The sequence below is a fragment of the Falco punctatus genome (assembly GCF_963210335.1).
Source record: "Falco punctatus genome assembly, chromosome: 6".
Classification (NCBI taxonomy): Eukaryota; Metazoa; Chordata; class Aves; order Falconiformes; family Falconidae; genus Falco; species Falco punctatus.
Genome location: NC_137585.1, coordinates 833,915 through 846,168, shown reverse-complemented (window position 1 = coordinate 846,168; position 12,254 = coordinate 833,915). Strand labels below are relative to the sequence as shown.

The following is a 12,254-nucleotide window of genomic DNA, read 5'->3' as shown; positions in this document are numbered from 1 at the left end:
TTCAGTGAAAGAAAATGAAGTGTTTGCCCAAACGCCAGCTACTTCCAGTGGGGGAGAGCACTGCCATGACTTTGCCCTGGATAGGGTGGGGAGTGCTGTTATGAAAAAACACTGTATGCTCATGTGTCCCCGCAGCAGGGCCTCTTTTTTTTCCCCCCCCTCCCTTCCCGTGCACCAAACTGCCCCTGAAAACAGAAGAGATATTTTGTTTATCATTTTCCACCCTGCTGTCACTGCACAGGGGATTAGTGTCCGAGATGGGATTATATTGTAGCCAAACAGGAATTGAATGGGGTGGATATGGAGTATCAAAAAGAGCACTGACCCTTTTCCTGGGAAGCATTAGAGCCAGAGATCAATCTGTGGTCATGACATACATCAGGCCTTGATGAGAGTTGTGCGTGGAGACCCCAACAGCAGTTCAGGTGGAAGAAATCTGTAGGGTCAGGGCCAGTGGTGTAAGAGGTGGGTGAATGATTCCCCTCATCACTGTTGGCACAGGGCCCCTGCTCCATGGAAAGGGAAGTCTTTCCTCAGTGCTTCCTTTTTCCCAGCGCTTCCTTAACGCGCAAGCTTGGGAAGTAGTCTGCATTGGCAACCCTTTTTGGCCCCTGTCCTCCCCAGGGTCATGGCAGAAAAAGGCAATTTGATGGGTGCATTTCAAATTCCCTGTCCCTGGCGAGAGGTCCATCACATCCCAGCGCTCGTGGGTCCATCCTGATGATTTACGTGGGGGTGCTGGACAGTTCCTGCTTGACGAGGATGTGTTGGGTGAGGGGTCACTGTCCACATCTCTGGCTTGCTTTGCCCAGAGGTGGCTGGGGTGATTAGACTGATGGCCTCCTGACGTCAGATGAGATCCGTTAAAAGGTATTTATCTCGGGCTTGGGCCAAAGCCGTGGGAGAGATTAAAAGAGATTGAGGCCAAGATAATCCCCTCAGAGCATCCCACTAAAGTGGCTGCCAAAAGGCATGCCACCAAATCTTTTGCCACCCCTGGCCCCTGTGCCCAGTTCGGTTTCCCCCATGCAGAGCCCAGTTTGTTGCTGCGGGGGGTGTGACCCCAGCTCTGCCACTGGTTTTCCCTCGGCAGAGCCACCGTGGGTAGCACCATCCCTCTTCCCGCTCTGCCCAGGACACGAGTGGCATGCTGTCCCCAGGAAAACAGGAATTCCTGTGGACTGTGAGGTGCAGCAAGCCCTGCCCCAGTGGCTGATAATCCTAGCCTGTTCTGGCTAATCTTTGCTTTATTAGTTTGTTGCTGATATAAACAGAGTGAGTCAAATCCAACTGTGATGGTTTCTTTCCCTTCAGGAGCAGCGTGCTACTCTTTTTTTTCACCCCTCCCCATCCACCTGCTTTGCATTACGTCCCAATCCGATTTCCCCAAGTCTCTGGTGTCTGATTTAATTTGCCTGACGCTGCTCCTGGAATCAGCCCTCCCCCAACCCCTCCCGTCCACAGCCTTCCAGCTCCCCATGGGGAGATCAGTCCTGGGAGAGGCTGAGGAGCAGAGAGGGAGCAAGGGACTCGCCGGGTGGACAGACAGGACTGACTGGAGGCCACGCAGGGACGAGGGGCTTCTGGCTGGCGGGGAGCTGTTCTCGGCTGGGGAGGAAGGCTGTGAGGGTCCCATCCAGGGGGGACTGCAGCACACCTCGCTCTACGGATCCTGGTAAGGATGCTGCCTTGTTGTGGTACCTCAGGTCACCTTGGTGAGCCTGGTACTTGGGACCCTGAGTTTCTTGGTGTGAGCCTACGGGAAGCCTTTGTACGAGGGCTGATCCCATCAGGGGATGGGGGAGGCAAGATAGCGGTGAGGAAGGAATTGGGGTTAGCGCTGAGATGTCTTTACAATGATGAGGGGCTTTGGACTGGGATGGGGTTGCTGGTTCAATCCTTGGCAGGTAGATCTCCCCAGACTGGAAGAGGAGGGTAACACCTCCCCTGTGGGACCAGGCACAGTCCCGCACTCCTGGTGTGCCCCTGTGCACACTCCTCCACAGCTGGCTCCTTTTCTGGATGGAGAAGGCGCCCTCAGAAAGCAAGGAGCAGAGCAGGATAATTTTACCTTGGCCTTTGATCTCCGTCGCAGGAGAGGGGGATCATCTCTGTATCCGGCTCTGCAAGGAGCCCAGGGTGACCAGGGCAAGCATACGAAGCCAGCCAGGGATTACAGAGACCCAAGGATGCTGCCTATTAATACTCTGTCCTCCCTCCTGCACCTTTCTTTCCCTTTTCTATTTCCAGCCCTCTCCTTGTATCCCACAGGGGGGTCACTCCCTCCCCCGTGCGTGGGAAGCTACCTGGAGGATAGGAAAGAAAGGGCTTCACCCTGGCTTTGTTCCCACCCACCACTTGCGTCCCAGTCCCTACAAGGTGGCTTGGTAAGATAGTCCCTGGGGTGAAGGCTGGGCCCCTGCCATGGCATGGGGCAAGGGGGACAGCCACTGCCCTGAAAAGTCACTGTGTGGCAGCAAAAGGCAGAAGGCAGATGATCCCAGGTCCCTAGAGGCGCTGGGTCTGCCATGGGCAGACACCCGGGGGGTCGGGAGAGCTCTGGTTGCCCACAGGCAGGAATGCTAGAGCAGGTGCCTCCAGAAAGCTTGTCAGAAAAGGCAGGAGGGGGAAGAACTGTCATGTTGGAGAGCAGAAGAAATGAAACATGGTCTCAAAAGCCAAGAACTGTGAACTTGGGTGAGCTCAGACCAGGCAGAGCTCAGAAGAGGGCTGGCGTGAACCGACTAAGCCCAGGCTCTGGCTGCGCCATGCTCCTCAGTGATGCTCGTAGGATGCACAACTCTAGACTGGTGCTGGTGCCAGGGTCCTCCTGTCAGTAGCTCTTTGCAGTGCTGGGCTTGTGGTGGTGAATTGCTTTTGCAAAGGTACCTAAGGACTGATTTCCTCTACTGCGTAGCATCCACCTGGAAGAGCCCTTGCTTCCAGAAAGCACTGAGCATGCACCAGTTATAAGCCTTTCCCATTAAAACCAGGCTGGGCCACTACCACGAGCAACTGTGAGCTGATCCGTGGATCCACAAGAAATGTGTATCCCTAAGGCTCCGCTGGTCACAGCAGGAATACGCCTTGGCCAGACTCCCAAAGTCCGTTCCCCTTTCCTCTGTTCCTCCACATTTGGTTCCCCCATTTCCTGTCCTAAATTTACATGGCCATGATGAGCTGCTCTTTTGCAAGCCCACCGTGGTCCTCCTGGGAGGCACTGCTCTCCACTGGGGACCAGGTAACTCACTCTCCACAAATTGCACTGGGACATGCCTGGTGGAGGCGACAGGCGAAGCTGGAGCTATTATTATCACTTATCTATGGCTCCTTGTCCTTCTGAGGATGAGAACAATTCCCAACTTCATTTAGAGTGTTGCCTCTAAGGGATTTAAAGGTTCGGACAGAGTCCTGAACCTGAGCTGCACCTTCTCTATATTTAGCCCTTTTTATCCGTCCCCGACATTGTGCCCCTGCCATTTGATCTGCCTGCCGGCTCCGAAAGCCCCTCATCTGGTTGTGCAACTTCACCACCTGGGAACCATTGCTGCCGTGCTAGGGCCAGAGTTGAGAAAGAAACACCCGGGGAAGGGAAGAGAATAGTGAAAAAGCAGGAGGAGAGCTGCCAGGAAGACTGGGGGTCTGATGGGTAACAAGGAGGACATGTGCAGCTGGCTTCACCTGGGGCAGCAGCTGGAAGAGAGAATGAGGCTTCCATCTCCACGCAGGTCTGGGTGGGCAGAAACAGAAGTCCACAGAGACAGAGTAGGGTGGCTGGAGGGACAGTGGTCTCAGATGGCCAAATGTGAAAGAACAGCCTGGGGACTGAGCTGAGGAGACTGGAAGGAGAGAGCTGGAGGGAAGAGGTGGCCCTGCAGGAAAAGGCGATCTGACGCCCATGGCTGATGGAGGGGAGGTAGGATCAGTCCTAGGGAAAACTGAGAAAGGGGAAGGTGTGACCACAGCGGTAGGGCTGGTCTCCGCAGGGTGGCTGGAAGTTCAGAGCTGCTGCTTGGTGTGCTGGTAGGCAGCGACCGGAGCGGGACGTGGTCTCCACAGCTTGACTGCGCACCGAAACCGGGGGCACGTGCCACAGGGTGAGGAGGGCATGCAGCCTCCTGCTGAAAGCTGCCAGGCCTCCCCAGCATCTCCCCACTCTGTCGGTCAGCTGAGAGATGGAGAAGCTCAGGCAGGCAGCTTTCATGGCCAGCATCGCCCAGCCAGGCACAGCCTTGCTAGGAACAATGGTCATCACTGTTCTGCCAAAACAAGAGAAGGGAAAAAAAGTGGAAAGGGCCCAGCTCAGGTGCTGCTCTGTCCTCATCCTTCTGCATAGCCGAGGCTGGCAGCCCCAGGCCACTGCTGTGGCACATGCCTGTGGGCTCTGGTAGTCCCCGGGCTCCCCTGCAGGTCCCTCACCACGTGCAGGGGCCAGCAGACCGGGCCAGCACCGGGTCCAGCCCATGGGCAGGGGGCAAGGAGGAGGCAGCAGCGCTGCGGCTCCGTCCAGGCTGGCAGGCAGCAGGTACTGCTCTTCCCCTGCAAAGTACAGCCTGAACTAGCCTCCCCCTGCAGCAAGCTCTGCCTCCCAGGGCCCAGGGGGAACCTGTGTCTCCCTGTCCTTTGCTACACACAAAGCCACGCCACAGGAGTCACTGACCAAGCAGGAGCTCGCTCTGCCTGGAGGCCACGGGGATGCTCAGGGGAAGAGGTCCTGGAGGGAAAACCCAAATTGCTCTACAAAGCAGCGAGCAAAGGTGGGGCCTGGGAGCGATCTGCCTGTGATTGCCCCTAGCATGGAAGGACCCAGAGCCCTCTTGGCTGGAGGAAACGAAGCCTTTGAGCAAAAAGGCCAGAGGGGATGGAGGCGACATGACCCACAGGGACTAGGAGAAATTCTGCAGAAGCTGCTGGAGCACTTCTTGGCCTTGAGGCAAAGCGCTGGTTTTAATGAAGAACAACACCTGGGGCACATCTGGACACTCACACCTACCTGGGAGAAGGATTGAAGCAATGAAAGACCAGATCTGTCTACAGGAGTGGGAGAAGCCAGAATCACTAGTGACGTTTTAAGTGTATGTAATGAGAAAAAAGAGAACAAAAACAGAGATGCTGTATAATCGTATGGTGCACCTGTATCTTGAATATGGATTACAGTTCTGGTTCACTGCTCTCTCCACAATCCTCTATACTCTATAAACAAGTCAAAAGGGCTTAGAGAACAACAGAGGTAGTAGAATATAATGGCTTACATGGGAGGAATAACTAAGTGTGGTCTGCAGTCTGGAAAAGAGATGGATGAGGATGGATATGACAAAGATTGGTAAAATACTGCACAATGCTAGGGTGAGTACAGACCAGTCATTTGCCCTTTCTTCCCCCTAAGAAGCTAGGGACCACCAAGTGGAACTAGTGCCATTTGGGAGTAACAGAAACAGGAACTTCTCTGCAGAGCTGCCACTAAGCTGTGGAAGTCACCACCATGGGGCATCGAGGATGCTAAACTTTGACATGGGCACAAAAGCTGTGTGGATGAATGCACAGAGGAAAAGTCCGTCAAGGACTTGCATATAGTAACACTGCCTCTGGCTTTGGATGTCAGTGAAAAGCTGGGGCCAGGAAAGTTGAAGCACCATTACCTGGTTATGTTCTTAGATCCTTCCCTAGACATCCACTTCTTTTTTCCTTTTTTTTTTTTTTTTTTTTTTTTTTTAATGAGAAACATGAAGGGAACCCTGACAGAGCACCTCAGCAGCCCTCAGATTTCCTTGATGGTCAAAGAGGCAGTAAGCACTGCCTGGTGATGCTTTGCCTAGGACAAATCATAGGAAATAGTCGCTGGGCTCCCCCTGCCATGTTTCCTCCTCCCAGAGCCGAGGTGGACAGCTTGGCCATGGACAGGGAGAAGCCAATGAAGACGACCCAGGGATTTGCTAGGAATTGGAATAGGGAGATTGAAAAATAAAGAGATGAAGTAACAAGTGTGGCCAGAATCTCAGCAAGAGGCTCTGGAGGTCTTCAGCTTCCCAGGGTACGTGTAAGCAGGATCCAAACCTAAATGGACCTTTGATCAGGCCCGGTACGATCTTCCCCAGTGCTGAGGGTTTTGACCAGCTACAGCATGATATTACCAAGCCTTAATCAGCTATTTGATAGCTGGTTATTGAATAGCTTAAAGCGGTTCAAGCCTTTATCAGAGATGCCTATGTCTGCATAACTGAGCAGCTGTATTAGTGCCCTTCCCACCTCACTCCTCTTCCTTTGGTTTGTCTCCCCAGAACCAAGGCTGCCCCACGTGGAGGAGCCACCCCTAGGTCAGAAAGATGGGGGAAATGGAACAGATGAAGCAGGAGGCTGAGCAGCTGAAGAAGCAGATTGCGGTAATGCTGGCAACAGTCATGAAACTGCTGAGAGAGCGTCTACCCCCGCCCGTGCCCAGGCTTTCCTCCTCAGCCACAACCTGGGAGCTGATCTTTCTCCACCTACATCCTTGGAGCCCTCTGCAGTTCTGCACAGCCCTTTAAATGCCAATGGAGATCTTCGCTGGGGGTGGGGGAGCAGTGGGAGGGGAAGGAAGAGAAGAGCGGGCACTGGTAAGAAGCGGCCACTGGTGTCGTGTCTGCAGGGGGACAAAGAGTGCAGTGTGTCCCCAGGACCCCCCCGTCTGGTGTTCTGCCAGACAGGAGGATCCATGGAAAGGGTGAGGCATGGGGAACTGGCTGCTGGGCAGCTTTTGGCTCACCCTCCCCATGTCTGAGTGGTGCCCAGGTGCCCTAGTCACAGACCAGGAGCCCCCATGTTGGCCACAGTCCAAACACGGTGGAGCCACAGTTCCTACTTCTAGCAGCCCCCAGGCTACGCCCCTGAGGTTCGCTTGCCATTGACTGCAACACGCAGCTTTTTGTGTCTCATCTGCTCTTGTCTCTTCTCCAGGATGCCCGGAAAGCGTGCGCAGACACAACGCTCGCTCAGGTGAGGGGCAGGGCAGGCTGGGCAGTGACCGTGGGGGGGGGTCAGCTAGCACCACTGCCAGGGGAACTCTCTCCAGTTGGGAAGTGGAGTTAGGGGGCAGAGATGTGGGGCACAGTAAAGCTCCTGCCAGTCCAAGATTAATTCTTTCTCTCCCCCGGCTCTTTCCTTAGATTGTGTCTGGAATGGAGGTTGTTGGCCGCATCCAGATGCGGACCCGAAGGACCCTGCGTGGGCACCTGGCCAAGATCTACGCCATGCACTGGTCCACAGACTCCAAGTGAGAAAGATGTTGCTGACCGGTGGGGCAGCAGCACAGGGGTGCGAGGGGCCAGGAGGCTCTGATGAGAAGAGAGCTGCTAACAGCATCTTGTTCCTCTCTTGCAGACTTCTGGTCAGTGCCTCACAAGATGGGAAGCTGATTGTGTGGGACACGTACACAACTAACAAGGTGGGCGTCAGCAGCGGGGTGCTGGAGGGGGTCCCCTGGGCGCTGGCACCCCTGCCCCACCCTCTCTGCTGCCAGAGTCCCAACGTGCTTTCTTGTCCTCCCAGGTTCATGCCATCCCTTTGCGTTCGTCCTGGGTCATGACCTGTGCCTATGCCCCCTCAGGCAATTTTGTGGCCTGCGGGGGCCTCGACAACATGTGCTCCATCTACAACCTCAAGACTCGTGAAGGCAACGTCAAAGTGAGCAGGGAGCTCTCGGCCCATACAGGTGCGCGTTGCCTGCCAACAGCCCGCGCACCCTCTGCTTCCGAGCCTCCCTCCTCCAGCCCTGCCCCGTTCCTCACATCTGCCTGTTCCCGCTTCCCAGGTTACCTCTCCTGCTGCCGATTTCTTGATGATAACAATATTGTGACTAGCTCCGGAGATACCACATGGTGAGTGTTATCTTCTGCATCCTGGTGACATGACCCCCGGCTCGCGGAGGCGCAGCAGCAGGCGCAGTCCTCTCGCTCTGCAGCACGCCGCTGCTAAGGACGAGTTGCTTCTGCACGGGGAGGCCGCAGCGAGCGCCTCAGGCAGCCGGATCTGTTCTTCCTCCCATGGCAGAACAGGGGCTTCTTCTCCCAGCTGAGGCCAGGTCAAGACGCGGGTCTGTGGGTGGAGCAGTAGGGACCACGTTGTCAGCTCTCACAAAGCACAGAGTCACTTACCCCGGGACAGAAAACATCACAGATTTATGTGGAGCCCACGTACGAGTTCCACATCTCAGGTCTTGACCACTGTGCAAGGGACACCTGCAGAGCCAGTGCCTGGAACCTTTGGCTCCTGGCTTTCACAGTGCTGGGACCCCAAGCGCTGCCCTTACCCACCCCCCAACCCCAGCACCTCCTTTGGAAGAACCTCTCGGCTAAGGACGGGTCAGGATGTGGCGCTTCCATCAAAGATCAGGCTTAACGGGGCTCATTTGCCTGGCTGCCATGTGGGATCCCAGCAAGCACAGCCCGTGCACCCTACGGGCGCGGGTCAGGGCAGAACCTTTTTCAGCCATTCGCCTGCGGGTCCCTCTTACCTTCTCTCAACATTCCCTTCAGTCGTAGGGGTTACGGGAACGCAGCCAAACCGACGCACCCGCAGCCTCAGCCTGCCTCTGCTATAGCAGAGGAAACAGCAGCAGCAGCCGAGCAGGTGCCGCCTGCTGCTCCCAGCTGACACAGCGATGCTCTGCCCTGCTCCCCCTTCTCCCCGTGCTGTACCCAGGCCCCGGCTCCTCTCCTCTTGCTGGGGGGGACAGGTCTCAGCCCAGTGGCGGGTTTGCTCTGCCTGGCCTGGCTCTGATCCTCTCCTTCCCCACAGCGCGCTCTGGGACATTGAGACGGGGCAGCAGAAGACTGTGTTCATGGGTCACACTGGAGACTGCATGAGCCTGGCCGTCTCCCCGGACTTCAAACTCTTCATCTCTGGGGCTTGCGATGCTACTGCCAAACTGTGGGACGTGCGGGAGGGCACCTGCCGCCAGACCTTCGCAGGGCACGAGTCCGATATCAACGCCATCTGCGTGCGTATGCTGTCCGCATGCTGGGCGGGCAAGGGAAACGGAGGGTAGACCAGCTCCAAAACAGGGTCTGGGGGCAAGGTTGGAAGAAGTCACAGTCACGTGGGGAGCGAGGGTCTTGGGAGACCCTGGCCCTATGATCCAGCCTGAAGCGGGGAGGGCCTGAGCTCCCTGAAGGAGGCTGGCTCTTCCCGGGCACCAGAGCACCCAGGCCTGACTCAAAGCACTGCTTGGCCATGGCCCGCGCACCATGGTCTGCGGGGCTCAGCGCCCTGACACGGGAGCTGGTGCAGCTTTGTTCCCAGCGGGAGCCACGCTCCAGGCACGCTCCAGGAGCCCTGCCGCAAGCTGCAAGCCAGGCAGCAGGAATCCCTAACTCAGTCTTAGTCAGCTCCGGGCAGCAGAGTTGGGAACTTGGGATCATGGGGTGAAATCTCCACAGAGGGCAGCACAGGCATCTGGGGGCACTATCCTCCTCGGCGGCAGGGATCCAAACTGGGAGCCCTACAGGTGGCAGGACAAGAAATGTGCTGGCTTGACACAGCACAGGGAGCCAAATGAGCCTGCCAGCTTCCTGCAATGTCTGCTGCTTCAGCCCCCCTCCACCACCTTCAGTCAACACAGCTTTTCCCACCTGTCCCCTGGCCACCCTGCCAGCCCTATGGTTTTCTGCCATACCTGCTCCTGAGCAGCCTCTTTTGCTCCTCAGAGCACAGGACACAGAAAAGGTGTGAGAAGGCTGGGTTGTAAGGATCGAACAGAGGCAAGCTCTCAGCTCTGAATCATGCCAGACCCCATCGGGGGACAACGGGTGGACACTTGTCAAGCCCCAAACTAACAGCTGGAGCTAAAGAGACAATAAACCTTCCCTGAGCACTGGGCCATCTTGCAGTAGGTCTAACCCCTAGGTCACTGGCTTTCTTGAGGTAGACAGGGTTTACTAGGTCTGAGGAGAAGCATCAGTCTCCCCTTTCAGCAGACTGAAATGTTATGATCCAGTGGCTTGTCCCACTGGGTTTTCCTACCTCCATGGCTTCCTGGTGGTTAGCAGGGAGGTGAAGACTTGAGGAAGGCTGTAAGGCACAACCTAATTAAAATCCGGCGTGTGCCCTCCTCAGTTCTTCCCGAACGGTGAAGCCATCTGCACCGGCTCAGATGATGCCACCTGCCGTCTCTTCGACCTCCGAGCAGACCAGGAGCTCATCGTGTACTCCCATGAGAGCATTATCTGCGGAATCACATCAGTCGCCTTCTCCCGCAGCGGGCGCCTCTTGCTTGCTGGATACGATGATTTCAACTGCAACATCTGGGACTCCCTGAAAGCAGAGCGTGTGGGTGAGTGGCTCCTGAGGTCCCTCTTTTGTTCCCTGCAAAGTCTTCCGTCCCTACCAAGGCAAGAAAAAGGATTTTATTTTTTTTCCGAGGGACACACCCTGTACTGACTGAAACCCAGCAGAGCTTCCTCACACTCAAGGAGCACACCAGAGCTAGTATAACTCTTTTGTGTAGAATTATTGGTTTTAATGTTAAGGAAGCCAAGCCTTTAAACAACATCATTGTTTCATGGGGGGAAAGAGCATTAAGGTTCCTATTAGTTAAAACTCGTAAGCACCAGTAGTATTTCCTAACTTTCTCCTAGCCTGGACGGTGGCTTCCAGCTACTCACAGTGCCACTTGGCAGCCGGGCACCGAGCTGAGCGTGGACCTGGGCTTCCATCCAGCATCTTTGGGTAGTCCGGGATGCTCACACACAGACTACACCTGAGCACCATTTTTCTTTCAGACGTAGCCCCTAGCGCCTCTGAAAATCTATAGCACAGCCCAATGGCATTGCTATTCCTCAGTGTTAGCAAGGACGCCGTCCCTGCCGAGTCCTGCCGTGCCCCAGGGTGCGAGGATGCAGCCAGCCCTTCCCACCAGCGTGCTTTGGCTGGCCCCACAGGCAGTTGTTCATGCCCCACACAAAACCCCTTCTGCACCTTTGCTTTCATTAGCCAACAGGTATGGGCACACAGCGTGATGCACAGGGCTGTTGGTACACAGCAGGTACACCATGTGTGTCCTCAGCACAGTTAACCCTTTTGTCTCCCCAGACCCCACTTCTTTTCCTGACTTCTCTTCTTCCCACCTTGTAGGAATCCTTTCGGGCCACGACAACAGAGTGAGCTGCCTGGGGGTGACAGCAGATGGCATGGCTGTTGCCACCGGCTCCTGGGACAGCTTCCTCAAGGTTTGGAACTGAGGCCGGTGACAGAGAGGGAACAAGCAGCGGAAGCACAGCCCGCAGCCTGAGCCCGTGCAAGCAGCATCGTCAGCTGAGCACAACAGAAATGCCTACCTACCACTCCCGCTTGTCTCTAGACACAGGTCACTTGTAGGGGTCTCCCAGAGTGAAAGGGAAAGGAGAGGCTGGGGAGCAGGAGCAGAGGGAGCTGGGGAGCAGGAGCGCACATGTGCTGGCCCTTCTCTCCACCTCTAACCAGCAGTTTCCAGCCTGGTGCAGGCTTGAAGACCTGCAAGACATTGTTCATTATGTCTCAGGATTTTACAGTGCAGTTCAGACACCCTGCATTTTCCTTCAAACATCTCTACCCACCTTGATGGCCATCCTTCAGAGGACCCTTCATCCAACACCTCTGTCCCAGGCTAAGCTCTGTCCCTGATTTAACTCCAGCCAGCTTCTCTGTGCAGCTGTCCCATAGCCCTGCAGACAACCTCAGAGAGATACTGGGCTTGAGATTTCTATTATGCAACCTCAGACAAAAAGTTAATGTAAATTGGGCTCATTTTCCATTGGGGAAGACTTAGCTCAAAGTCTTGTCTATGCATAAATGGGGGAGAGGTAGCCCTCAGACTTGCCAGCGTACCAGGGAATATATTATTCTTACTTACTGTCTGCTTCTTGCTGTTCCTTCTCTTTTTGCCTCACTCCTGCATTGTGCGGTGACCCTGTCTAAACCAGTAGCCATCAGCCCCTCTTTCCGAGCCTGTTATAGAACTTCATAGCCCAGGCAAATAAAGAAAGCTCACATAAGCACCGCAGGCTGTGTTCTTTCCAGCATTGCTATGAGCTACTGCAAACGTAACTCCCCTCCCATGAACGCTGCCTGCTAGTCCTGTCCAGAGAACATCTCACCCACAGGCCCTGCTCTGCCTCGAACCCCCCCGGGGAGTGCACTCCCCACCTGTATTTTAGTTGAGGAGAGGCCGTTAGCCCTAAGCCTTGCTGCCCAGGAGTGGGAACAGAGAGCTGAAAAATGCATCCTTGCAAACCTGAGAGGTT

At 55.5% G+C, this 12,254-nt stretch overlaps 1 protein-coding gene across 1 annotated transcript; it reads left to right on the top strand.

Annotated features, from left to right (window-relative positions):
• The first annotated feature begins 32 nt into the window (after nucleotides 1-32).
• On the top strand, nucleotides 33-11,863 carry GNB3 (G protein subunit beta 3). The gene is made up of 10 exons (XM_080391464.1): nucleotides 33-1,675; nucleotides 6,279-6,380; nucleotides 6,934-6,972; nucleotides 7,143-7,249; nucleotides 7,357-7,420; nucleotides 7,525-7,687; nucleotides 7,787-7,853; nucleotides 8,773-8,974; nucleotides 10,090-10,306; nucleotides 11,107-11,863. Exons 2-10 carry the CDS (start codon nucleotides 6,324-6,326, stop codon nucleotides 11,211-11,213), a joined length of 1,023 nt encoding a protein of 340 aa, XP_080247590.1. The 5' UTR covers nucleotides 33-1,675; nucleotides 6,279-6,323; the 3' UTR covers nucleotides 11,214-11,863.
• Nucleotides 11,864-12,254: the final 391 nt, after the last annotated feature.